The following is a 27974-nucleotide window of genomic DNA, read 5'->3' as shown; positions in this document are numbered from 1 at the left end:
TAAGGTTACATTTCTATGATTTTCTTATAATCCGTACAGGTGGCCACCCGCGATGTTTCTAACCCATTTCTTTTCGCAAACTTTAACATTTATTTAACGTTTATTATATCGAATGTGATATAATAATGGCTCAAGGCACAATTCTTAATAAGGTTATATCTGCGATCGACGACAACACGCGGAAACCTGAAGAATTTCTAAGGTATATCTAATATAACCAATTACAATGAACGTTACTTAAATAATTATATAAACTAATAAAATATTTATTTCAATCAAGTGTACAGAATGGTGTTGCGGTTAATTTCAAAAATACTATGAAGCAGCTCTACGATTTTACAAAAGAACAAACGGAAAGGAATACGAACGCCTTGCCAGAGCTGTTGACCGATGGTTTTGACGAGGAACAAATTTGGCAACAATTGGAGTTACAGAATGAAGGAGAATTGATACATTTTTTAAGTGGCATATCCAAATTGTTAGCCGGTAAGAAAGCACTAACGTTACCTATCTCTACCACGAAGCCTGAATCCAGAGAAGAGAACAGAGAGCGGGACGATAAAGCTGAGAATGCATCGAGCGTAATACAACATCGACGAGCGAAAGGGAAAGAAGATGAAGAATGTAAGAGTAGCTTCGAAAAGATAAAGAGGATAAAAGAACGCAAAAGAAAGTCTATCGTCGATGATAAATTTTTTAAATTACAAGAATTAGATGAATATCTTACCAATGAGGATAGAAGAGAAAAACTAAACAAGAGAGACACGAATGAATCGGACGATGACGACGAAGAATCTCTTGATTTGTTTAACGATTTGTCAGAAGACGAATGCGATTTTACGGAGGATGCAAAGTTCATTAAATATGCCGACTTTTTTGATAATCCGAATAGCGAGGACGATGGCGACGACAATAAAGTATCATCTTCCTTTCGTAACGATCATGATGATGATGAGGAATCGCTGGACAATAGCGAATTAGAAGGTACCGACGTTGAGAAAGAAAATGGTACTGAATTAAGACCTTTTACTAAAAGAGTTAAGTTCAATCTGACAAACGATTCGGACGAAACAGATAGTTTAGAAAATAAAGTAGATAATAAGCAGAAGAATTTGGAAATTAAATCCTCCCTTGAAGCGCGTCAGGAACGTTTGCAACAGAGGATTCAAGAACTGGAAGAAGAAGCGTTAGCTGAAAAGCCTTGGCAATTGAAGGGAGAAGTAAATGCTGCTCTCAGACCGCCAAACTCTTTATTGGAAGAATATGTGGAGTTTGACGTTACCTCCAGGCCACCTCCTGTTATCACCGAACAGACTACTTTCAAACTGGAGGATTTAATTAAGCAACGAATAAAGGACAAGGCATGGGACGACGTCGAAAAGAAATTCAAACCCGTTGAAACACCCTTGGAATATAAGAAAAAGTTGATATTAAATCAGGAAAAGAGCAAAGAAAGTTTGTCACAAATTTATGAGAACGAATATCTCAAGCAAAAACAAGCCTCAAATCCGGAAACCAAAGAAGTAGAGGAAGAAGAGCCGAAAGCGCAAGTTGAAATTCGCGAGATGATGCATTCTTTATTCTCCAAATTGGACGCACTGTCCAATTTCCATTATACTCCAAAAGCAGTACGTATAATATTCCCAATTGATTTTATTATATAGATACTTTTTGTAATATTTAAAGGACAAGAAATATGTGCAAGTTCATTTTTTTGTAGGCCCAGCCTGAAATTAAAATTATAAGTAACATTCCTGCCATCAATATGGAAGAAGTGGCGCCGATAGCTACCAGCGATGCTGCCTTATTAGCACCTGAAGAAGTTAGAGGTATGTCATTGAAAAACATTGATTATATCGTTTCGATGTATCAAATTTAAAAAATACTACAAGATTATTATTATTTTTATTTCTTATTTTCGTAGAAAAACCACGGGGCGATGTTATCGGTAAATCGGAGCGAACGATCACCGACATGAAACGCGAAAGACGAAGGAAGAAGTTGAAACAAAAGGAACGACAAAAAGATAGGAAAAGAAAAGAGCAATTAAATGCGATCAAACCGGGAATCGAGAAAAAATATAAAAAGGACAAAAACGTTCTTTTGATGAAAAAATTGAGCAAGGATAGGAATATTACGATGGTGGATGAGACGATTGGTAAAGTCACAAAATCTTCGAGCAAGTTCTTTACTCAGCTACAGGACCAAGTTAAAAGTCACGTCAAGTCGAAAGTAAATCATCAAATGTCGAAAGAAAAAAATAAAAAAGCTTTGTCCGCTGTCAGATTAAAATTGTAAATATTTTATGTAAATACAATATATATATATATGTATATATATATATACATGTACATATGTATATGTATATATATATTAAATGAAATTTAATTGGATTTTTTCTATTTTTGGTCGCTCATTCAAGATCGTTTGAAATTGTGATTCGATGATAAAATAAATATAGTATGTATGTGGGGTCGTGTAGGAACGGGGGGAATATCTTTCGTGAGTATGAGAGTAAGACTTGAAATATTTTGAAAGATATCAATATTAAATACAAGATATTTAATCAACTGTTGCCTACACATTTTGATATCTTTCGTCTCTTCGCTATTATAATTATTGTCGGAGGTAATGTTGGAACTACATTCGTACAGGATGATTGATTGTAAAAAGAACAAAAAAAATCGTATATATGTGTATACCTCGTATATTAGTGAAAAATGTTCCCAATTCATCATGATATGCCGTAATTTTGTTTTGATCTGCTTATCGAAATTTTTGCTAAACATGTACAAATGCACTAAGTCACACGTGGTTACTTATAAATGCAATTATTTATATGTATAACATTATCTATATTTTTCTTTAAGAATATCTAAAAATGGTGTTTTGCACAGAGAAGCAAAGTGGGTTACATAATTTTGTACATTGTCAAGTTTGAACAATTTCTGTCAAATGTTGATTTATGATTGCACTGTTTATAATTACAAATATCTAAATTAAAAAATAATTAAGCTAACCTTATGTGCCTACCGATAAGCTGGTATTAAAATGATCATGATTTGCATAGATTTCTGATTGATTATTCTTTTTTCTTTTTTTAAAATATACCTTTTTCAATAATCAAATAACACATTTCCTATTTCGCATTTTTTAAAGAATTCGTAAGGCATTCGAAATGAAATAATAGTCTAATTAATAAAAAGATCATATAACACTACCTCTTTGAACAAGGACAGATAAAGTTAGACATCGATGATTTCAGAAGATTTGAAATGTTACATATCGTATATACCACGTGTATATGTATTTATATATGCCATGTAAAGCAGGCTTCTCTCTTCTGAACACATCGCACAATGTCTACTGTAAGCTTCAAAATAATAAACTACTTCGAGAGAGAGAGAGAGAGATAGATAGATAGATAGATAGATAGATAGATAGATAGATAGAGAGAGAGAGAGAGAGAGAGAGAGAGAGAGAGAGAGAGAAAGAGAGAGATACAGACTGAATTAATAAAACACAAAGTTTATCATTCCTTTGCAAATTATTAGATCATATTGACTATAAAATAATGGATTCACGCTCTTGCAAATCGCATTACCTGAAATCATAGAATTCATAATTACATTAAAGTAGAATGAAATCTCTCGATATCTTCATATAATTATGTCCATGTTAATAATTATTAGTTTTTCTTTTTTTTCTATTTCCGTTAAAACATCTGATAAAAACACATTATAAGAGCAAGCATTCTCTAATGGCACTTTTGCTAAATAATAACCACCGATCTTAAGAATGCATTTTAAAATTCATACGATTTCGAGAACATAATTTGAAAAGAAAAGAAAAAGTTATCAAAAGAACGTAATATCTGAAATGCATGCGAACAGAACTAATCGATTAGGACCTAATAATCAGGATACTCCAATCGATAGTAACTTAACGCTCATGTAGGATATATCTATAGAAGGTGCTGATCATAAACTTTGCACAGGTCGAAATGCTCGAGTAAGAGCGTGGATTACGATGCTTAGAATAATCCAAAAATGATTTGAACCTTAAGTCTTTTAAGATGTAAGACTGTCAGCAATTTTCGTCCTTGGTCGTTACTCAAAATTGGTATTAAACATATTTAACTCCTCGAATCCGGATGCGCCACCTTGGTCTTGTAACATTTGCAACATATCTGAGAGCTCTTGAGGTTGCGTGCCAGGACCACCAGCTTGTGTAGGATGAGGTGGTTGCGTTTGACCGGCAACTTGTGGATTTGATTGTGCAGCATCTTGTTGCGGTGTTTGATGTTGTTGACCTTGCCATCCCCACATACCTATGAATAATATAAGGAGGAATCAGCGAAAGTCTCTAAAATTAATTAATAAATATAAATATTCTAATACGTCGATTCATACCCGGATTATTAGGCACTGTCGTGACTGCGTGATATTGCGTAGCCGGTGTTCTAGCACCACTACTCAATTGCGTATATGTCGGTCCACTTGGTGACCTTGACGGACTTAATTGACTGTACTGATACCCTTCCGTTACAGGTTGCTGCAACGAGTTAACGCGCAACATATCATTTTCGTTCTTTGAAACAGAAACTCATTAAATACACGAGCATTTTCGCATTAACAACTCGTTAATAATTTTCTTTTTTCTTTTTTTTTTTTTTTTTTTTTTTTTTTTTTTCTTTCTTCTTCTTTTTTACCTGACGACCTATGGCCCATGCTTGTTGTACAGGAGTCGGAGATGTATTTGCAGGTTTTTGAATTCTACTTAATACAGAAGAAGTTGTACTTTGTTGACCAGGTGAACCGTAAGCTATAGGTGACTGCGTTGTCTCGTACCCTTGATAAACATTTTGTGTACTGGACGGCCTAGGTTGCTGTGGACCTAAAATATAGTCGTCGCATTAGAAATCGTCGACTTATACAAGACGTTTGTAACCGATAGAAAGTATGTAAAAGTTTTCCCCTACCAGCTGCGGCGACAGCCGCTGGATGTTGCATCATATGATGCGCTGGGTATATAGGATCCCTGGTGGGATGTCTCTGAAGGGAGTAATCTAAACCAGGTTGTCCGTAGGCAGGTACGGCTTCGCTTTCCGTTTGCCCATCGCTACCAGAGTGGAATGACCTTCGATCGTCGGATATATCATTAAAAACATGTTCGATAAATTTATTTTTTAGAACCGCCGCATTGTAAAAAAAAAAAAAAGAGTCGTACTTCGCATGAGAGTTCGTGCAAACGATGTACTCCACGTCGTCGTTAAATGGATTTAAAAACGCAAAAGCCGATGTCCTCAACCACACCCAATCACGATTCTTAGCTCGAAATCTATACATCACAGAAACCACCTGTCCTTTCAGCTTCAAAACTAAATAAAAAAAAAATTATTGCTGCGTTTAGAAACGTATCGTGCAAATTCATACGTAGAACGAACGAACGAACGAACGAACGAAAGATTTCGCGTTACCTTGTTCGAAGCTTTCGCGCATATGGGTTTCATCCTCCGGATGAAAGAATTGATAACATTTATGCCCTAAAAGTTCCGAGGGCGTATACCCCAATATTCCACCGACTCTTTGGTCCACGAAGGTAAACGTACCTTCCGCAGAGTGACGTGAAATAAATTCTAAAACATAGAGATCGTTAAACGTAAAATAGACCGCGTATTAAAAAAGATGGAGAAGAAAGTGACGAAAGAGATCTTCTTACCGCTATTGCTATTAGAACCCGCTAAATCGTTCGTATTTGGCGTACTAGTAACCTGTAATCGCCCAATGGCGACGAGGCAGCAATGCGTAGATGCACTTTCGTCCGTAACTACACCATCGGGTCCTGTTTGAACGGCCCCGGGCCCTCTGTCAGCTAGACCCACACCTGGTACACATGGGGGAACAAAATCACCTACAGCGTAAAACCGTGAATCAATAAACGATTCTTCCATTGATCGGTAACATAAAGATGTTACACAAATCTAAACTCTTAATCGGGAATTCTAACGAGCATCATGTCGCATTGCCAAAACACGAATAAATGAAACGATGAAACTAATAATAGTAATAATTCCAAGGAAATGTAGCGTGAATATGAAATTCCACTTAATTCCCCGATCGGTTAGAGTGAGAGAGAGAGAGAGAGAGAGAGAGAGAGAGAGAGAGAGAGAGAGAGAGAGAGAGAGAGAGAGGGAGAGAGAGAGAGAGAGAGAGAGAGAGAGAGAGAGAGAGAGAGGCTGCTATTTTCCTTCGCTCGAAAGAAATATCGTCAGGTCAAAACGATTCTGCTTATTCCGAGGGATCGACGTGCCTCGGTTTATGTCCTTTCCGTGCGATCGCCGAGAGATGCTTAATTTATAGGAGGTATGTACAACATACGTCCTCGGTATCGGCGCATTCTACGAATCGTAGGTTCGTTCATATTCTCCGAGCACAACGCGTCTCCCTCGCTTTAAAATAGAAAGTTGGCGCTACGTCGCGCTGTCGCGACCGTTATGTCGCGTCGACGATTACGATGAAATATTGGAAGCCAAACTCACCGGTGGGGGGCCAATTTTTGATGTACCCTGTACAATGAACTACAGCGTAATTTTGCCCATCCCGAGCGGGTGGACCTAACGAATTTCTTTGCTTTATACGATGAAGACCGTGAGCGGCTGCCATATCACCCGTCGTCTGTAGATTTCCAACTTTCATTCGACAAATGAACCCTCTTCTCGAGCCCATACACAATCTCATCGACGCTGTAATAATATTTATGACATAACGATTATAGAATAAGAGATTTTGGCGAAAGTTATCAATTGGTAGGGAATAATTTGGCCGCCGACGCGCCCTTAACTTACATTGACCTTCTCTCTTGACCGTCCCGGTCTTGAGATCCAATACTCTTCCACCCTGCTGAGGTTCCGCGGCGCTGAGCTGTTCCCGTACTTTTTCAGTATCGTCCGGATGTACTTGCGAGTATAGACTCGTCCCGTACCAATCACTCTGCGTGTAATTCAAAACGGGCGCGACAGAATCGGAAACATAGATGATTCTACCGCTGTCGCAGCTCACGACGAAAAGAAACCCATCGGCGGCTTCCAGGATCAGATGTTTCAACTCCTGATCCGTTAAAAAGGATGGTTTGTACGCGTTGTCCGTGGCCGTGTTTCCTGTCCCTAAAAAAAGGAGATTCAATGATCGTAGAAAATAAAAACGAACCTTTTGAAAAATGAGGGCATTTTTCCCAAATGAAAAATAGGAAAAAATAATCGAGCAGATCGAAGCGATTCTAACGCGATCGGCTTAGGTGCGATAACCCGATCGGACGGTAAGCTCGCCGGAGGCGAGTCGAAGTAGTCGCGAGAAGACGAGCGAAAGAGAAAGAGAAAGAGAAAGAGAGAAAAGACGATGGTGGTACCAAAAACGAGGACGGGGCACCTCGCCAGCGGAGGTAACTATCGAGGTGCAAGATCGGAATTGCAAAGCGGATGGGATCCAAAGAGAGAGGGGGAGAGAGCCTCGCGATGCGATCTTTACCCCGATATACGGAGAAATTCCGGGAAGAGGTACTTTAACGACTTCCAAACAAGATCTATGGAAGACCCCCGGTGACCTTCGTTACCATTACTTTCCACGTGGCGAGCGTCGAGACGCCTACGGCTCTTTCCACCATGGATATTCTACCGGCTCCGTTTCTTCGCATCGAATCATCTTCTGCTTGGAAATGAAAAGCTATCATCTTTGCTTTCTTTATTCTACAAGAATTCGACTCTCTAGTATTTACCCTTAACATTTCTTTGCCTCGAAAGATTCTTTCTCTCTTATTCTGATGAATATACATATGTACGTATATATTCATCAATGAATTTGCGAGCGAGCCTTTCGAAAGAATTTCTTAGGATTGCAATTGATAAGAGCGGGTGGGCTAAGATGGTATCTCGTCCCCGTCAAGAGATGATGGAAAGGAGGTGGAAGAGCTTGGAGGAGCTGGTAGGTTGGAGGAGCTGGTAGGTTGGATCGAAACGAATCGACGTAATCGTTCGAGAGCCGTTTGCGCGCGAGCCTTCGAACGGTTCTTTCACCGTCGTCGTTCGTCGGTAAACTTTTATCGCTACACGGCTCGTTAACAATCCGCAACCGGTGACGTAGAAGAGAGAAAAGAGATAGATGGATAGATACAGAGGGAGAGGGAGAGAGAGAGAGAGAGAGAGAGAGAGAGAAAAGGCTCGAAAGCGTTCTTCGACTTTCGTAGATATCTATGTACCAAGTGCATCGTGCATCGAACGGAGTTATGAGAAGAAGAGAGGAGAGGGTCGAGGAAGACGGCGTAAACGACCGTCGACACATCCCGGAGGCGATAGTTTCTCTCTCTCTCTCTCTCTCTCTCTCTCTCTCTCTCTCTCTCTTTCTCTCTCTCTCCCTCTCTCTCTCTTTCTCTCCCTCCCCCACTCTTTTTCGCTTGCTCAGGTAAAGAGAAAGAAGGAAAAAGATAGGGAACGAAAGGAGAGAGGTCCCCTCTTTATCTCTCTTTCTTTTTCTCTGCGTTAAGCAATTTGTATTCAGCGGTTCTCTTGTCGGGAAAGAGGAGAAGTGGCTATAAACAATGCGACGCACCACCAATACTTAGGTGGAATCACGGCACGCACACACCACGCCTATGCGTGTCCGAAGGTAAAGGGACAGCCGACGATGGAGCAACTCCACCCATTCTTACACCGGAAGCATATATCGCGCTTTCTGCATTCGATATGACCGTAGTACGACGACGAAACCATCCGTGAGTTACGCTCGTTCCGGTACCTCCAAGAGAAAGAGAGAAAAAGAGGCTCGACTTTTTTTTTTGTTTTCTTTTTTTTTTCTTTTTTTTGTTTGTTCCCCGCCCCTCCCCCCCCAGCTTTCCCGATGATCTCGAGAATACATACGTACATCCTTTCTCGTTCTTCTTTTCTTTTTTGTTTTCTCCCGGATCAAAGTCCGCGATTACGTCGTTGGGGTTGGCGTTACTTCTTCGTCGAAGAAAATCTTCGGAATTGGATTAGTCTTGTTCCACTTTGTCATCTTAATGAACTGGATAAGGATCTGAATAAAATTTCTAATGGCAACCTCGCTTGCAAATCGGTTTCCAACTTCTCGAGGTCTAGATTAGTTGCCGTAATCGTTGAAGAGTTCGATAAGGAACAAAGTAGTACTTTAGTTCTTAACGCGGAACGTGACGATTAAGTTACCATTGATGTTTGAATTATCCGGCACGGTCAACGAAATAACTTTCGGCAACGCGATCTTCGAGCTTGAACGAGCGTCGATTAAATTACATAGATACATGCAACTCTACTCGATACGACTCTCCCTTCTTCTCTATCTTTACGGTCATTGACTTTTAAAAACGACTTCGTCACAAGTCCCACGAGATGAGTTGCATCACACTCTTTACATATACATAATATCTTGCTTGTGGAGTGAATAATATTGCGCGCGCTCGCCCGCGCCCGCGCGTGAGCAAAATGTTAAACTTTAACATTTATTAAAGCGCGCATGAGAGCACTTGCCTTTTAGAACGAAATATTATCGAAATAAATAATAAATATAAATGAAAATCGACTTACCTCTGAGAGCTTTCATATGTGCCACTGCCATCCTAAGTATCGTCAGTTTGTCCGGTTTCCTCGCAAGGGCCGAACAGGTTGGTACCATGTCCGAGAGTTCGGTGATGTAGGCGGTCATCTTGTTCCGCCGCCGCCTTTCTATCTCGCAATGATTCTCCCTGCAGTAAGTTGCAAGAAAAAACCAAGGTAATTGCATAGCTCGAGGAAATACTTTAGATATCAACTTACGCGAGATATTAACGCGCGTAAGCAGGCTCGAATGTAGGAGAGAACGCGCGATCGAGGAATCTATTTTCCAAAATGATCATACGTATGTACGTGCATCCGAGATCGATTGGGCCAATAAATTCTCCTTGTACGTCTATAGTACACGTAGTTTCTAAAGCGTTCGAATTTGACGAGGTTCTCCCCTGTTATTCTTTACCACGACGAACATAGAAACTACGAAACAAATTCTAGACCAAATTGACTCCCGAGGTAGGTTTTCCCTGCATGAAACTACGTAGATCGATCTCGCGTAACGATTGTCGCGCTGCCGAGTAATCGTTCCACGTGTGGTGCCATTTAATTCGCAATTATTTTCACGAAGAAAGTTTGCGTGGGTGCTCGAGGTTGTGCGTGCGCGTGAAGAGATCGATCCTCTAGGACGGCGACGGCGACGGCAACGGCGACGGCGAGGACAGCAACAATGAGGAAAATCAAAAAGGATTAACGTTCCGGTCGATGTTAAAGGATATTATCGTGGTTTAATCTCTTAAGAAAAACTTTGAACGGACAGAGAAGAATATAAATGAAAATAAAAAAGAAAGGATAAGGATCTAGGAGCAAGAACATCCGGGAGTGTTCAAAGACACATAACGTGGAAGGTCCACGATGGGCAAATACACGCAAGAGAGAAGATCTTTCCTTCGTCTCGTCGGGAGGTTCACGTGAATCCGTAACGCTCGTCGACATCTCCGTTCCGTTGTTCCTTTCTTCGATTTCATTCTCTCTTTCTCTCACGGACATAAGAATAAATATCTATCTATCTATCTCTTTCTCTCTGTTAGAGGGCAACGCTATTTAAAAGAGGCCACGGCGCTTAAAGCGCAAGTATAAAGCAGGCTACGTACGGTCCAGCGCGATGGAGGTTGCGAGCTATGGAAGGGCAAAAGGGAAGAGGAGGAGGAGGAGGAGGAGGAGGAGGAGGAGGAGGAAGAGGAGAGAAGGAACGCGATCCAAGGAGGAGGACGGAGAACTCCTGGGTCAGAGGTCAGACGCTCCGAAGTTGCTCGCTCGCTTCGTAGGTCCGGGCAAGCGGATTGACTATACGGGGTGTACCGATAATCGCGCGAGCACCAAACGATACCGTGCGAATGCCGTCTTGTCCGAGATCCTTATCTACCTCTTTCGGTACAAGTTTATCCTTCTTTTTTGGCCCTCTCTCGACGACACTATCGTTTCTTATTTATTCTCTCTTTTTTTTTTCTCCTTTCCTTTCTTTTCTTTTCTTTACCCTCTACTACCAACGGTTTATACTCCGCGGAGGCTAGCCTCGACGACCCGCACGATCTTATCGCGAGAAACTTTTCGATAGCTCGTACCTCGAAATAACGCCGATACCCGTTATCGCGATTGTTTATAATCTCTCGAATTCGTAGATCCATAAACGAAACGACGATTGCGTTATTCCTCAAATAAATATCGATTCGATAAGAGCTAAGTTCGCTCGAACGTTTTCTCTTACGATGGATTAAAATAAAAAAAAAACGAAATATCGCCTATAGGTTTGTTAACTTTTGTCCCGTAGCGTATGTCCGCCTTCCTCCTTCTCGATTACTGCCCCAAAGGCAGTAAATATGTTGCCGAGCAAAATTTATGGCGCGCCACGCTGCCGTCTCACGCGCGATTATAACATCTTCGTTTGAAAATGATTTAAGCGACAACGATCGTATTCGTTCTTCGTCGAACCACTCGCCTTCTCTTCTCCGTCGTTATTCCTGTTCCACGTCATCTTTTTCCCCCTCCCTTTTGCTCGATAAATATGCACCAAGTCGTAATACCCTTATTATTACCCTTACAAAATTCTGACCAAGTCTATCGAGTAGACTTTCTTTTTTCCCTTACTTTAGACGAAGTAGAACGACAAACAAAGTTATTCCGCGGTTTATCGCGAGACTCGTAATCGCGCCGAAAGACCGAAAATGCAGGCTTTCTGTATTAATGCCGAGGTCGAGAAGAAAATACGACCGTGGACCTCGGCCGAGAGAGGAAAAGACGTGCCTGAGGAAGAGGGAGAGAAAAGATAGTGCGGAGAAGCATAAAGAGGAAAAGAAGAGGAGAAGGAGGAGGAGGAGGAGGAGGAGAAGAGACGGGCGCCTTGCGGCGGGAGGCAGTAATTGCGTTATTAACTTAAAAGTGAGGTTCTTGAGCGCGGCCCGCTCGCTCGCTTATTCGCGCGCGCGACATCAGAGTCGTTGCGGATCGCTCGAGCCATGATTCTTTTTTCCTTTCTTTCTTTCTTTTTCTTTTTTTCTTTTAACATTTTTTCTTTTTCCATCCTCTTTTCGACAACACGATGTATGCGTGTTTGTGTATCTGCAAAATGACAGTAGAGATTGCTTACAGAAAGCGACTCCACCCAGTCGCACGCGATCGGAGACGAGAAAAGTTGTAGAATAATATTATCCTTTCCTTTCTCTCTCCCCCTCCCCCCTTCTCTCTCTCTCTCTCTCTCTCTCTCTCTCTCTCGATTTCGTTGAAAATAAAAGAATACTCAGTAGATTAGAGAAGAGTGAATTTAGCGGCAAAGCCAAGTTTTAATATCACCGAGATAGATAGGAGCAGAGAGGTGAAGAATGGAATCGAGATAGAGCGCGGTGTGGACGAAGTTAAAGGACGGTGCGCGTATAAGTACCTTATGTTCCCACGCTGGAGCAGCCTCGAGGGCTTCCCATTCCGCTATCGGCTCACATTGGTAGGTATCATGTAGGTATGTATGTATCTTGGTACTTGAGAAGGCATGTACAGGGTGTACCGGTAGAACATATTGGGGCCACGATTTCGTGAGACGAATTAACAATGTCGGGAGCGGCTACCAGAAAGGTGTCCATGCCACTCTCGCGGTCCCTTACACGCGACGAAAAACCGAACAAGATTCGATATATGCGTATAAGAGGAGGAATCTCCGGTGCGAAGGGCAATAACATTTTAACGAGTCTACCGAATCTTCTCGAGTCTGATACTCACCTCGCAAACCTCTCCTTATCCTGCACATTGTCGTCCTCCAATCTTCTATATTTACATCCACTAGTATCATCCTCGTCCGACCTGAAACACCAAGAGAAGGAAATGACCGATTAAATTTCGCTTTTCCATCGTGTCCGAGGATCGTGATACCGATAGCGCGCCTTTTATTCGATTCTTTCTTTTTTCTTTGCAGGAACTTACACGGATCGCGCCTATAGTGGTGTCCCAAAGTGTATGTGTGTAAATATATATATATATATATATACATAACGCGCGACGCGCCCGACGGTAGAAATATTATTAGAAATTCAAACGCACACGCGAACACAAGGATAAAAAACACGGGGAAACTTTTTAACAAGGTATACGTATGCGCGGACATGGACGAATTTAATTCTCGATACGCGAGTCGCGAGCGTAGATACTTTTTACGAGATACCTCCGTGTGTGCGCGCGCGTGTGCGAACGTTGGACGTCAAGATGCGTGGTTGTGCGATAAATTATTATACCGTTCGACGAGGAGACGAAGGAGAAAAGCGAGTTCGCAAAAAAGGAAGGAATAGTCGCGCGAATAGATGTCGCGTCATCGACGCGCGATACTATAATAGCTTCCGGATTACCAAACGCGAACTGCCCGATCCAAAATTGGCCTTCTGCTCTACTCCACCAAATCTGGATCACCTAACAGTAATGGCACGATTAAAATTCAACGCATGGAGATTGCCGAGTCCTATTCTACACGATCCTTGACAAATTACCAATTAATTTCTTCCAACTCGGATCTGTCCCTATCCCTATGCCGCCGAAATACATTCGAATCTTACGTTTCTTTTAATATTCAGCCAAGACATAGATAAAACGTTCGTGCGATTACAGATCACGAGAAGAGTACTCTTCATAAAAGTATTTATCGAAAATAAATCCAATTATTTCCGGCAAATGAATTCATAAAGTTTATTAATAAAAAATTAGAAGAATTGTCGAGAGAATTCCTCGCATCTTCGAAGGAAAGTTTCTTTACCTTTTCTTTCTCTCTTTCTCTCGACACATCGGGCCGTAATCGAAGAAACGCGAGAAGAATTGGAGCGAAATAATTCAGTTTGTCCCACTTTTTCCTTCCTTCCTGCGACATCGCCGATTCGATAGCGATGCTGAAGCTTATTCGACGTTCAAGACCTCGTTACCGCTTACACCCGGAAGAATATGGCAAAGCCCATAAGGGTCGCTCGCTACAATACATGGAAAGATATCAGAAAAGAGAGAAAGAGAGAGGAGAGGGTAGGGGAGAGAGAAAGGAGAGGGTAGGGGGAGAAAGAGAGAGAGAGAGAGAGAGAGAGAGAGAGAGAGAGAGAGAGAGAGAGAGAGAGAGAGAGAGAGAGAGAGAGAGAGAGAGAGAGAGAGAGAGGTGATGGACTCGGAGCGCAAAAGAGGGCACCGTAAATCCGTCACCGCCGTCTCATTATCGGTATCGAAGCTCGTGTTCGTTCTACCGACGCCGGTATTAACCGCTCGCTAGAAAATTATGCTCTCGTTCGGCCTGGCGAGAAAGAGAGATAGAGCGAGCCGGAGAGCTCATAGAAATCCGGCCGATCGTCAGTCTATTGCACCGGTGCGCGCGGGTGATGTACGGTTCTGACCCTGAGCGAAAAAGCAAGATATCCCCTTACCGGTGCGCCCTCCTATCCCTACCACTTTTATTTTTACCCCCACCACTCGACTCGCCATCGTGCTCTTTCTCTCGCTGTGGTGAACGTGCCATGCGGTGAAGCGGTGCCTCCCTCTCTTCACCTTTCTCATACCGTGGAGAACTCCGGAGGACCCGGTAGACGAGGTAAGTGGGGGTGTAGGGCCCGCAGCGAGTGTATCCGGGTACCTCCGTACCCACCAGTCTTCCCTTCGCTCTCCTACTCTATCTTCTTCTTCTTCTTCTTCTTCTTCTTCTCCTCTGCAGCCCTCCAACGTACTTTCCTCCTCTTTTTCTTAGTCCCTTATGCGAAGAGGAGAGAGAGAGAGAGAGAGAGAGAGAGAGAGAGAGAGAGAGAGAGAGAGAGAGAGAGAGAAAGAGGGAGGGAGAGAGAGAGAGAGAAGATGTACCCGGAGACTTATGGAGTACATAATGATGCGCCCCGCGGTATTATGTCGACTTAACAGATACGTATGAATCTTTCGTGAGAAAGAAGACGACTCGACGGCAAGTTTCTTTCGTCCGTAGCATCGGTCGATCGAATACCGATGAAAAGTTATGGCACTTTCTTCCCTTTTCTTCCATCGTACTACTCGTTAGCCCTGGCATTTATATCTTGCTACCCAATTCCAGAACGTGGCATTATAATCCGCGCCTTCGAATCGAAGAGAAAGTTTAAGCTTCAAAGCAGGTTCAACGAGGTGCTCCAATTGCGGCACCTTCCAGAAGGTTTTAGAAACGACCCGTGTAACGAGGAGCGCGGAAGACAAGCGTTAAAAACTCGCTCCTCTATCATTTTATTCTCGGCACCTACAAATAAATCGCTCTTTCTTCTTCTTCTTATTCTCCTCCTCCTCTTGTAAAACTTTGTAAAATGTTCTTTGTATCTCGAAATAACGAAATCGCGAACGCGTACCTTATCCGGATTTTAGGTAATAAATCATATGGTGAATACGAAAACCGGCTTCGTATCACGTACACGCCGAGTTATAAGATGGCCCGTATCGTTATGCGAAACGTTTTTGCATATGCGATGCGTATGCATCGTCCGACGGAAAGAAGATGCTCGTTCTCCAACTTAGATCCAGCACGAAATTTCGAACGATCAAATATCAATGACTCGAGTTCGTCGAGTCGCCAAACTTTTACTTCTCCTAGCGAAATATTACTTTCCTAAAGAGAAATATCAATTATCGTTTATCATTTACCAATTACTCAACGTGACCTTTAGAAAATAGATTTTATCTACATGACCGCGCGGTGGTTTACGTCGTAAACCATACAAAACTATGAAAAATATCATTTGAAAAAAACAAACGAAAGCAACAGCATACAAACGCAGATACGAGAATATTGACCCTGCACGACACTAAATCAACGGTCGCAATAAACCATGACGTCGATGGCCTATTACAAGACTCGAAGAACGAGTTCATAGAATCGACGGGTAGCATCGGTTTACAATTCGACTATACAATGGCCGAAATGGATTTGGTAGCGTATCGAAAGGACTGGCTGACTGGCAGTCGTTATTTTATTTACGATCGACAACGACGACGATTAAGTTTGTAACCTTTAAAAAAAAATTCTTTCAAAGTAGCCACTGGCACGATAGCGGATTACGGTTGTTCGACCCTTGACATTGAACGATTTCGTGAAAAATCGATCTTTAGATATACCATCGTACTTCTCTAAGGACAAGAAAGAAGCACCTTTTCCTTTTGCCAGTATTGCTCCATTTCTCCTGCTTTCGTGAATTTTTCTATATATATATATGTATATACATATATATATATATATATATATATATATATATATATATATATATCGAAACAAAAGCCGTGGGAAACTAAGTATCAGATCTTTATCTCGCGTGCGTCTAAGCCGACTCTCTCATTGTAAAGACTTGAACGAGGCTAAAGGCATACTGTGCCATGTTGTTTCATGTTTCACCGTACATATGAACGTACTTACGAAACGAAGAGTTAAACGATCGCTTTTTTGTATTTCTTTAGACGAGCAGATTCCAAATGTCGGTATAGTATAGCTGGTCCGCATAGTGGGCGGTAACGCTGATCTCACACGAGACAAACGCACGCTTTTACCGCCGGTAATTAGGGCTTCTAATTATCTCTTAAGGCTTACGCCACTCGACGATATACTCGGTGGACGTGCCTGTAAATGACCCGACGCGACGGTTCGGCATTAAGATAGAGATTAATGATCAACTTTAAATGGTTCCAAGCGTTTCACCGAATGAAAATATTTCGAGTTTAATTAATCGATCGGTAAATAATTTCACTTTCAATAATTTTTATAAAGACGAGACACGAGAATACCTGTCGATCTTTCTTTAAAGATCAAAAGTACCTTAAGAATATTTACAAAATACGACAATGAGACAGAGGGGGGGCCAATGAGGAGAGAGAATGCCACGTGATGTGGCACGCCGTGTCCAAGTTACGGTGGCGCCTTTTTGCATTTTTCCATTCGACTCAAGAGTCACGACTTGACCCCTCTATTCCTTCTCTTCCTCTTTGTAACCGTTGTCCACGCTCGTCCTCGTACATTTGCGTTCGCCATTCCTTTACGTCCACGTGTGTTACATCTACCTTCTCTTCCTGTAGTCGTTTGGGACACTTGCACGTACATACGCACGTACATAATACGTACATACATACATGCGAACTCCGTCCTGGTGCCTTTCGAGAACAGGAGAACGAGCATCTATACCCAGTGTACCTACGAAATGCGCGGTATTTTTCAGAAAGCTGTTCCTTCTCGAGCGGAATCTCATCGATTTCTTCGCCGGGGATAATTGAAACGTTCCAATCCGAGGAATACGCAAGAAACACCAATGGCATAAAGCCTTTACGCATCGAATCACGCGATAACAAATGTTTTCTCGATTTAAATGTAAATTTATTTAAGCGCTCGTTAAAAATTCAAGTAGAAATGGGAAAAATGCGAGTACCAAGTCGAAAGAGAACTCGATTCTTAGTGTCGTCGCGAGCGTTACGACACGCGTCCTTGAATGCGTCCAGTTATTTCAAGTAGCATTTAACTATATAATTATGCAACGAATCATCGTATTTTAGCAGAGCTCACCCGTGGGGTTCGTTGAAGCGAAGCGACGGATAGAACGCTTCGATTCTCCGAGTCGATGGAATGACGGCGCCGATTGCTTATCTAACGTCTAAGCACGATGACGACGACTCTTGGCCGTTCATTGCTTTTCTTTTCATTAGCTTGGTCAGGGGGTGACGATGATACTCTCGCGGTGTATACAGTGTCGCATATTAAAGCAAGATCAGAGCTTGGGGATTGGCGGCTTGGAGAAGGGGCGGTCCATCGGTCTCTGAAGAGCGGCTCGCGCGAGAGAACCGCTCTCTTCTCTCTCTCCGCTCTCTCTCTCTCTCTCTCTCTCTCTTTCTTCTTTCTTCCTCCCAGACGATCTCTTATTGGTCACCGCCTCCACGATCGATCCTCGATCGCCGTAGCCTCTTAACAATCTTCTACGACTCGCGAGGGATCCCTCGAAAGACGAGATTTATCACATTTCTTCGAATTCTTCGTCTTCGTCTTCGTTTTAACGTCGTAACCGTCCCATTTTCCTTCTGTACGAAACTATCCTAAAGAAGTAGAAGAGGAACGGTATATCGACGATAATTGCCATTCTCGCGATAGTTGTCGTTCAAGTGTCGAACCGAATAGAAAAGCTTTAAACTCGCAATTGATCCCGATAGAAGAGATGCGAAGGAAGAAAAGGAAGAGTGTCGAGAGTTTTTTGCGGGCGCGAAAGACGCGCGTTACCCTAGAACGGAACCCCAATCGGGAGGCCCGGCCGTTTTCACGGCTGAGAAAACCTTTATTGCTCAGGGCGTGTGTAACCTAGCTTCGAGCGGAAAGTCACGCGACGAAGAATACGAGGAAGAGGAAGCAAGAAATCCATCTAATTACGTTTACAACCGCGCGATCTATGTGCCCTCTAACGAGACCCTTTTCTTTTACTCTTCATTAAAGACATTTTCTTTGTCTGGGCTGTCTCAGACTAATAAAAAATATTTTTCACATGAATCACCGTCGTCTCGTTTTATCATTTCAACGATCTTTAGATAAATACGATTCGTTGGGGATGAAAAAAAGGAAGGAAAATTGTTTGGTCAGATATCAGCGGCGAATAGATGTCCGCGCATTACTTCGTTTTATTTATGCTCGCGATGAAATGCACAATTGTAAATTAAAAATCCACATCGCACGCGTATGACCTAATTATGGATTTAATATCAGACGAGTGTATGAGGCGTTAATAATGGAGAATTCATTAGAAGGAAGATAATCCGACAACGTGGTCGGAGCCGTATTAAACTGAATACATACTTTCCATTTTGATCCATCCAGTTTAACAATTCCTTCCAGCCGCGGAATGCCATTTATTTAACATAGGCGCTCGCGGCCGTAGCGATCGCGTGAAATAAATATATCTTTATCATTGCGATTTACATTTTTACAGATTAATGCACCAGAAATCACCCGTGCTTCTTTTAATTAGTCGTTATAATATAATTAACGCTTCGCAATGAGTTGCTAACGTGTAGAAATCAAAACACTCGCGAGCTACGTACAGTGCGTAGGTATGCCTACCGACGATAATTGTACTGTATAAATGTACCGCGTGGAGAGATGATGGAGAGAGCAAACACACGATTTACATAGGACTTCCCGAAGAGAATGTAAAAAGAGACGATATCGCGAGCGCAATCGCTGCTTAGAAAGAAGGCTACTCCGACTTGGAAATTCCCACTTCGAGCCAGTTGTCACGAACATCGGGCATCTCGATGTAAACAAATAATATAGCCTGCTTTTTAAATGTTCAACATCCATGTAGAAAGAAAACGATAAAAAGAAGAAGAAAAAAAAAAAAGAAAAAAAAAAAGAAAAAAAAAGAAGAAGAAGAAGAAAAGAAAAGAAAGAAGGAAGAAAAAGGAGAAAAAAAAAGACAAACAAAAGTTGAGTATAGAGTTACGATTTTGTAAATATACCTGCGAGAAATTGCATCTTGCGGATGCATCCCCGCATTTGCGGGAAAAAGAAACATGATCGAAGAAAGTTAGACTTGGTTAAATCTCAAATTATTTTCCATCTTCGCTTACAAGAAAATTATAGTCCGTCCTAAGTAGCAAAATCTCTCCGTAAACGTTGGAGAGATCTTTTCCCGATGTAAAGACAAGACGACAAAGAGAAACGGACGTAGATAAAGTATGGGTAAACGAGTGTTTTGGATTTTTGGGTTTTACACGACGGATTACGCAACAAGGTCGCGGTAATCGGCGCGTAAATGCGTGGAACGGTCACAAATCTCTGCTACGTGACGAATTCCTCGACGAGTGGGTTTTGTTTCGTGCTCGCACGTTCGATGCACGTGGTAGAGAGTAGAACGACCCGTGTAAACTCATCGTATTAGACACCCCGGCTACCCTTAATCTTCCTTCTTGTGTATTTTGCGGCTTGTTAGACGCGACGAGCCGCAAACGAGACCAGACGCGATGCACTTTATTAAACGTCAACTTTTACGTTCCGTCACTCCAACTGATATTATTTCATAATATAAGCAGTTGTACGACGGCTTGACACTCGATATTTTATACGATTAGATATCGATCGTTTTATTATCCTTTATCCCTTTTATTTTTTTCTTTTCTCTTTTACTTTCTTTTCAAAGATCCGCCTGCATCAACGTCAATCGCTTCTAAAGTCTTCTTTAGAAAGACTTAACGAGACTTTAAGAACGTAACGAGCGAAGTTTGAAGTCGGTTCGTTATAAGCAGACGATAAATGAAATCAGCGATCAGCGAGGCCAATGAAATATTCGCTGATAAATGTAATCTCTCGGGTATTGTACGTGCTCTCGTTTCTTCCTACGTAATACGGTCACTCTTGTACATGCATACATACGTACTTACGTACCGTACCGTACGTAATAATATACGAGCTGCGCCGTCATAACTATTTCTTCGCGCATATATGTATTTTTCTTGTGATCTCAATTTATTATCGTCGCGCGTGACCGCGCACCGCAATTCTGTTGTATGCATTTCACGATAACGTCAACTTTGTACCCGCTTTGTTATATTTTCGAGAAGATTATCGTTATCGTCGTTTCAATGGCTTACGCCAGAGTATCTTTTTCTTCAAGGTCGCCGAGGAAGTTCCTCCTTTTTTCCTTCGTCCGCTTGTTTTTTTTTTCTTTCTCTCTTCTTCTTCTTCTTCTTCTTCTTCTTTTTATTCTTCCTCTTCTTTTCCTTCTTTTCAACGGGAAATCACATTTTATGCGCGAAGAAGCCGTAAGTACGTATTCTGCAGTGAAATTGTAATTGTATTTATTGATTATAATCTACTTGTTAATGTAAAGAAAAAGTTGCTGACTTTGCAATAACAAAAACGTATGTTTGCTAAACTGCGATGATTGCACACCATAAATTAATAATAATCTCTTGGTCGAATACGTATACTTTTGTATAAAATGTTTTTACTTGTAAAGCGTAATCTGAAAACGCGACGTGCTGCTTCTTTTTTCTTTTGTTTTTTTTCTTTTTTTTTTTTGGTTTTTTTATTTATTTAACGGTTAATAAATATTCAGTTTATGCAAGGATACTTCTCGTTATCGATTCACCGTTCTCGTGCTTTTGAAGCGCGCGGAAGGATCGGATTGGCTTGACGAGAATTCGCAGTCTTTTTTACGACAAGCTCGACGATAATAGAGCTATCTAGATTCACGGCCGACTTCAGTATTTTTCACGCGGACACGGAACATGTGCGTTCCGCGTATCGTTGCTTTTTCTTCGGAATATTTGAATCCCGATAATATGCGATAGGTACGATAACGTATCGATGAAAAATTGAAAAATTTCTTGGAAATTTGGAAATAATCATTGTGAAAGAAGATTTCCATCGTACTTCGATAAACCAGCATGCTACTTCAGAATCATGACGTAGAAAAGTTTTAATGAGTTTCCTCGATTTCATCGTAAAAGCGGTCTCGAAAACTTTGCGAGCTTGTTTGCAAAATAGATTCATAAAATGATTACTTTTTATTGCATCTTGCAGAATACGGAATTACTCGTGATAGATTAAGGTTAAAATACAATCGGCACAAATAAGTCACAATAAGGTGAATCGGCATAAGTAATCTTCGAAACGATCCGCAAATTTCTTCCGCTTGTCGACGGTCCGAGCGAAAGGCGAATCCGTAAGTACACCGCAAGCCTCTCAATTTCAATAAGCAATCGTAAGTACTTCGGTCACGACTCTCGATAACTAGATTGTTTCAGGCGAAGAACTCAGCCTCGAGTTCTTTCAATGATCGCTACGGAATAGATGTTTGACGATTCAAAAAGAAATCGTGCCTGTGGACGAAACCTTTATGGATAACCCTTAACATTGCATGTTTTCTCGAGCTTCTTAATAAATGATTTTTTCGTAAATGGACGAGTTAACGTTTGCATTATGCAGCTATTTCGCATACTCAAGCCCACCAAATTTTACGTAAAGATCTTAAACCGCTTTTTAACTTTTAATCGTATTTCGATTCTTTCTCACGACAGTCACAATGTCTGTTCTCACTATTCTTATTAAAGCGACAATTGATTGTCCGTTAACGTGCGTACCGCGTAATTACCGAGATACTTCATAATCATCAATATACGTAATTCGTTCTACGTAACTACTCGTGTCATACGTAATTCGTCCCTGTCTCACGTTCATCGTCACTTTCGACGTACCGATCTTCGCAATAAATAAAAGGATAAATTTTCTTAAAGCGAACTCTCTCTCTCTCTCTCTCTCTCTCTCTCTCTCTCTCTCTCTCTCTCTCTCTCTCTCTCTCTCTGGACGGCATCCATCGATTCAACGTGCATGTCCAGTTTACCACAAAAACCGCGTGCTATTTAAAAGTCCCAACCTTTCCCACGATTCTCCGCACGTTTATATGTACGCGAGACGCGGGATCCTTTCGTCAAGAGCTTAAAACCCGCTTTGATATCAAAAGGGCCGACTTTTAACATCCCCCGGGAAAGCGATTTTAGTAGACGGACGATGTCGGTTTCGTGCTCCGAGGAGGCAGAAGATGATCTCGAGACAATGATCCAGCATGGCTGGAAAGAAGTTTTGCTTGAAACGCGATACTCATCTTTTTCTCTCTTCTGGGAGAGGCAAAGGGAGAAAAAAAGAAAATGGTTAGAGGCGCGTGGGAGACGAAGATTTACCTCCGTGTTTTCGACTGCTGCTGAGAGTCCGCGTGCGTCTGTTGTATGTGGTGAGGCGATAGGTTGGGCCCGTAAGACAGAAGCTGACTTCCGCCGGTGGGGCAAGCGGCTGGCGGCGGTGGGGGTGGTGGGCCCAATTGGTAACTCACGCCGGAACCCGAGGGAGCGTAGTGCGAGGGCCCAGGTCCCGGGCCCAAACCGACCCCATACCCTGCACCTCCCGTACCACCCCCGTACATACCACTGCCACCGGGATATTCTATTTTGACGGCCTGTCTTCCACGATTTCGATGATCCAAAAATCCTCCAACGATTTCCTTGTCATTAACTCATCTTATTCCGATTATTCCTCTTTACAAGGACATATCGTTCCTTATTCGATGCCAATTTTATTATGACTCTTCGGTTAGATCAATACAGACTTTGCAAAGTTATATCCCACATACGTTTGCTGGCGCACTGGACACCTGTTACACGTTCGAGAACATACGCGCGTGCGTTCTCTCGATAGGGGTTTCGCGATATCTACGCGACGGCCGAAGGGTGCTCCGCAGGAAGTCGTAATATCAAAGCACCAGCTAACTCGGATTCCTTCCCTTTCCGAGATATCTTTCGATTTGCGGTATAAACGGCTTCCAGTATCTTCCTGCTTTCAAACTTTTTCTTTCAATCTACGATCGATGTATTCCTTTCCTTCCCAAGTCGAATTCCGATGATAATAAATTAATTAATCGTTCAAATACTTCGAGCGTTATGTCTATTTCCAAGGATCTTCAAGGACAAAACAAACTTTTTTTTTTTAAAACGAGGATTCTCTCTGACAGGACTACTTTTACTTCTACAATATTATCGTTGCGACCTTTCGACCTCGGCTGTAATGACTCTCATTATTGCGCGCCATGGCTTACGACCAATATAGCATGAATTTCCTTTATTTCTCAAGCCAATAGCTAGGACCGATTTTAGGTGTAAATCATTCTACGCTTTTCTTATATTCGATTCGCAATTCTCGTCCTTGTTTTGCGAAAATTTCATGATCGATTTGGTATCAATCGGTTTTGGAAAAATATGAATTTGCTTGAAAAGACTCTGTTCGTTGATCCAGATCGATTCGCGCAACAACGTTGATTTGCTTTCGACACTGACTATTTTGATGCCGATTTCGAAACGGCTAATATTCAGTCACTTTCGCAAAAGAATATCAACCGATTCGATTTTAAACGATCCTTAAAACGATATTCGTCAGAGAACAATTGTGTAGGATTCCTCTCTTCTTTATTCTTGGTTCGAAACTCCTGGCAAATTACGTCCGAGCTTATAGCAGCTATTTTTCCACCACTTCATTCTACAACCACTTTCAACAAACTCACGAGGGAAGCTCACCAAAGATCCGTCGTTTCACCGTCGAGCCGATACAAAGCTCTTCCAAATGTTTATATCGAAGAAGGTACGACAAGAAAGAGGAGGAAGAGCAAGGAGAGTGGAATAAGGAGAAGGAGAGAGAGAGAGGGTGAGTGAGTGAGTGAGTGAGAGAGAAAGAGAGAGAGAGAGAGAGAGAGAGAGAGAGAGAGAGAGAGAGAGAGAGAGAGAGAGAAAAGGAGAAACTTTCGCGTCAACGGAATTTGAGTTTTCCGTTGGAATCGTAAATCCCGGATCTACTTAGACGAGGGCGCGAGACGCGCGTCGTTTAAACTTAGCACGAGGCATCATAAGCGACGACGAATACCACCGAACACGTTGGAGATGATTTCGTTCAGAGCATTCGCCTGGATTGACCACTACGATGATCGCTTCGATCGCGATCGAACTAAGAACACGACGTTCATTCGGATGGAAACGATAACAAGGAGGAAACGCGGAAGAAGCACTAACGTAAGAACGGACGGACGAGAAATCTACCGAGAGATCTATCGGAGATCTACCGAGAGATCGAGGGACGGATGGGTCGTCGACTAGTCACCACCCACAACTCGCCAGTGACTGATTCCACCATAGCCGTATAATGTGCCGCCGTGTGGTATACCCCGGTAAGGACTATCACTTCTCCCACCAGAGAGCGGAACAGCCACCGTATAAAGCACGACTTTTAACCGGGATGCCTTCGTCCCTCCTGGTGGTAGCAACGGAACGAACGCGCCTTCTCTCTCCGTAACGATGACCCCTCCTCGCACGCTTCTTTTCTTTTACGTATTCCCCCAACTACCTTTTCTTTTCCTCCTACCCGACACGATCCTACGAAATTATCGGCTCTACGTTTATAGCGCTTTAACGTTCCAACGAATCTATCGACTACCGCGCGTTCTTCTTCTTCTTTCGCCTAGTCTTTCTCTTGGTACAAGATCTTTTTTCCTATATCCATATCGAATAAAAACAAAAATATCAATATCACAACGTCCGATCGTTTCTTGGTACGAAGGTCAGTCGAGTTTACCAGATCGAAATGATTTGGCTCGATGTGGAAAAATATTTTCAAGAAAAAGGCCTGCTGCCGCTAAGGTAAAAGTCTACGACGATTACGATAACGAAACGTTTCTTGCACGATGTCGCAATAAAACACCGACGGTATAAAGAAATATTACCAAGAGGCGCTAACATTGTCCGACGACGAATTACTTGCTGCGTAGCAAACATCCTTATATTAGTTGTTTGATCTTCGTGGAATCTTACAAAAAATAATTAATAATTATTTTTCGCTATATTATTCTAAAACTTTATTCGGTCTGTGTATTTTTTTTCCTTACCAATTAAAACTTTTTATTTTTATTTTTCTTTCTAATCTAACATTTCGAAGCGCACAAAATGTTTTAGCTTGGCCATCTTGTCGGATGTAGATAGTAAAGATCGATAAAATATTTTAGATTTCCGTTATCGATCATTATCGCTGCACGTTTCGATACGGTTGCAAAAATATAATCATTGTATCAAGTACAAATGTGACTGTTCGAAAAATATATCGTGATGTAGATATTAGAACTAATTATTAGAATTATCGAGTGTACGTGTACTTAGCCATAAAACATATTCAACCGCGCTGACAGCTGATACATTTTAGTAGATATTATATCACTTAATATTATCACATGCTTTTGAAATGAACTGAGCTATTTATCTATCTATCTATATATAATATGTATACAAGTATGTATATATATATGTGTGTGTATATATATATATATATATATATATATATATATATATATACACATACCTACATACATATATATATATACATATATATATACAGATGGAAAGAGAGATTTTTTACTTATAACCTCAATTACAGGTAATAGTACAACTTCGTGCACAAAATTTTGTCTATAAGATCGTTTGCTAGTTAATATATAATAGACAATATCTCATCCGATTATACATATCCGGTATGTTTCAGTAAATAAATTTCTTACTCTTGTTAATATCATTATAAGATGAAAAACATAATGTTTATTGAAGAATAATTATTAGCCTTTTTAATTTATCTTCGAGATCTCTAATATAAGAATTTATAAGGAAAATCATATTCTATAAAATATAATTATTTAAAGTCACATTCGAAATATATCATTCTTTGGAAATTTTCAATATATTAACTTACCCTATGTGAATAGAACCACACTTCTGCGCCATTTTGCTCTGATCACTCCCTGTAATTATAGAAAACTTAATTAATTCGCTTATTAAATTAGTCTGTAAATTAAGTAACAAACGGGTCATATAGGGCAAACACAAATTATATAAATATTCCTTTATAATCGTATATACTTTTACTGCTATACTGATATAACTACACAGACTTTATTATATGCAACGCAATGAGTACATACAAAGAACAAAAGCTTATAAAGTTTTATATCTTAAAGATTTATTTGCGTATAACCTAGATAAATTAGATCTGTCGCAAATTAAATTCATCTTTCTATTGATATAAACTAATATGATAATATACTCAAATTAATACAAGTTATCGAACCAAATATCTTTCAAATATCAATTGTATGATATTTAAGAGCATAGAGAAAGAAGTAATATTGTTATTGAATGATTATTGACTTTGTTTGTGCTATGTGGAATAAGTTTTGAAGAAATAAATACTTTGATTAGAGTAGATTATAAATAAGTATTAAAGAATTTGGACGATCTATATATGAAGGATGAATAACTGTACATGTTTTACGAGAAATATAAGCATCCTGTTGAAAAAACTGAAGACATAACATACGACGAATATGCTCATTTTGAAAAATCAAACGATTATACTTTAAAATGCGTCCAATTGAAAGGGAACGAACAACGAAAGTAGACGAATATAATTTTGGTTAGAACGTATTTCATATATTTCTCATACAAATTAGAGAAATTATGTTAGGAAAAGCATGGAGAGCGTCAAACATTGTGATAGACGACGTTTACCTGGTATAGAATGAGCGATCGTGGATACAGTAGTGAACATCCAGTTTGAATTTTTTCCTTACACCGTTTGTACAAAATATCTGGACTACAGCCAATCGTTTTTGGAAATATTACTCAGCTCCTACACTCCACTAATATCAAAACTGGGTGTTTACACTCAGCAGTCGCGCCATTTTGAAGTTTTATTCGGGAATTTTATTTTTGCTTGGACCTCTGAATACGATTTCAATGGAAGGAAAATTTCGTCGAATAAGGCGCTATCTGACGGTACATTGATGCAAACGTACATTCCTACTAAAATGAAGTCGTAATTCCGTTGATATAACAGAACTTGAGAATAATAATAATAATAAATATTATACGAAAGATATTTTTGAAGTTAAAAATAATTAATGTTTTAAGGAACTTATAGATTAGAAATTAATTAGCAGACTAAAGATTTAAAGATGAGAAATGAACAAATTATGCCGTTCGTTGATAGGTAGGACATAATGACTTAAATATTATAAGAGTAATGGTATTGTTCATAAATGAATATAACTTCAATACCTGTAATTCCTAGCGCATAATTCGAATAAAATATCTTTAGTATCGACGGTAATCATTTGCTTTGTTAGCGCGCGAATAATAAATCATGATGGCTACGATATGATTGGTCGTTGAATTTTATACCGGTAACTACGTGAGTAGGAGAATATGGTTAAAATTTATTCATTCCACAATTTTGAAGTTTCACAATATTATATTACGATTATTTATAAAGGCGATTAAATTGGAAGTTCAGGAAAAAGGAATAATT

At 40.8% G+C, this 27974-nt stretch overlaps 2 protein-coding genes across 11 annotated transcripts; one reads left to right on the top strand and one right to left on the bottom strand.

Annotated features, from left to right (window-relative positions):
* Positions 1 to 39: 39 nt before the first annotated feature.
* Positions 40 to 3071, top strand: LOC118449044 (U3 small nucleolar ribonucleoprotein MPP10). The gene is made up of 4 exons (XM_035883178.2): positions 40 to 202; positions 281 to 1628; positions 1721 to 1829; positions 1925 to 3071. The coding sequence occupies exons 1-4, from the start codon at positions 126 to 128 to the stop codon at positions 2296 to 2298; spliced, it is 1908 nt and encodes a 635-aa protein (XP_035739071.2). The 5' UTR covers positions 40 to 125; the 3' UTR covers positions 2299 to 3071.
* Positions 1327 to 27399, bottom strand: tgo (Aryl hydrocarbon receptor nuclear translocator homolog tgo). 10 transcript variants are annotated; one of them, XM_085657972.1, is made up of 13 exons: positions 27176 to 27399; positions 26361 to 26409; positions 12821 to 12901; positions 9593 to 9750; positions 6848 to 7165; positions 6542 to 6745; positions 5722 to 5913; positions 5480 to 5638; positions 5230 to 5380; positions 4982 to 5139; positions 4712 to 4896; positions 4413 to 4554; positions 1327 to 4330 (listed from the first exon to the last, which is right to left on the bottom strand). In XM_085657972.1, exons 1-13 carry the CDS (start codon positions 27213 to 27215, stop codon positions 4110 to 4112), a joined length of 2058 nt encoding a protein of 685 aa, XP_085514098.1. In that variant the 5' UTR covers positions 27216 to 27399; the 3' UTR covers positions 1327 to 4109. The 10 variants fall into 10 exon arrangements, with proteins under 10 accessions (XP_085514098.1, XP_085514097.1, XP_085514101.1 ...); XM_085657971.1 differs by having other exon boundaries at positions 9593 to 9754; positions 12822 to 12901; positions 27176 to 27398; XM_085657975.1 differs by lacking the exons at positions 26361 to 26409; positions 27176 to 27399 and adding exons at positions 13842 to 14049; positions 22769 to 22911 and having other exon boundaries at positions 9593 to 9754; positions 12822 to 12901.
* Positions 27400 to 27974: the final 575 nt, after the last annotated feature.

Source organism: Vespa mandarinia, chromosome 6 (genome assembly GCF_050613455.1).
Source record: "Vespa mandarinia isolate Hongniang chromosome 6, ASM5061345v1, whole genome shotgun sequence".
Taxonomy (NCBI): domain Eukaryota; kingdom Metazoa; phylum Arthropoda; class Insecta; order Hymenoptera; family Vespidae; genus Vespa; species Vespa mandarinia.
This window is presented reverse-complemented; position numbering and strand designations above follow the sequence as displayed.

Excerpts from the sequence above, each read along its gene's own strand:
- LOC118449044 (XM_035883178.2), top strand. The coding sequence starts at position 126 with ATGGCTCAAGGCACAATTCTTAATAAGGTTATATCTGCGATCGACGAC. Across the intron at positions 1,629-1,720 it reads TCCATTATACTCCAAAAGCA|GCCCAGCCTGAAATTAAAAT; the intron begins GTACGTATAATA and ends ATTTTTTTGTAG. Across the intron at positions 1,830-1,924 it reads AGCACCTGAAGAAGTTAGAG|AAAAACCACGGGGCGATGTT; the intron begins GTATGTCATTGA and ends TTATTTTCGTAG.
- tgo (XM_085657968.1), bottom strand. The coding sequence starts at position 23,007 with ATGTACGGGGGTGGTACGGGAGGTGCAGGGTATGGGGTCGGTTTGGGC. Across the intron at positions 6,746-6,847 it reads GGTCAAGAGAGAAGGTCAAT|CGTCGATGAGATTGTGTATG; the intron begins GTAAGTTAAGGG and ends ATATTATTACAG. Across the intron at positions 4,555-4,711 it reads CATGGGCCATAGGTCGTCAG|CAACCTGTAACGGAAGGGTA; the intron begins GTAAAAAAGAAG and ends AACTCGTTGCAG.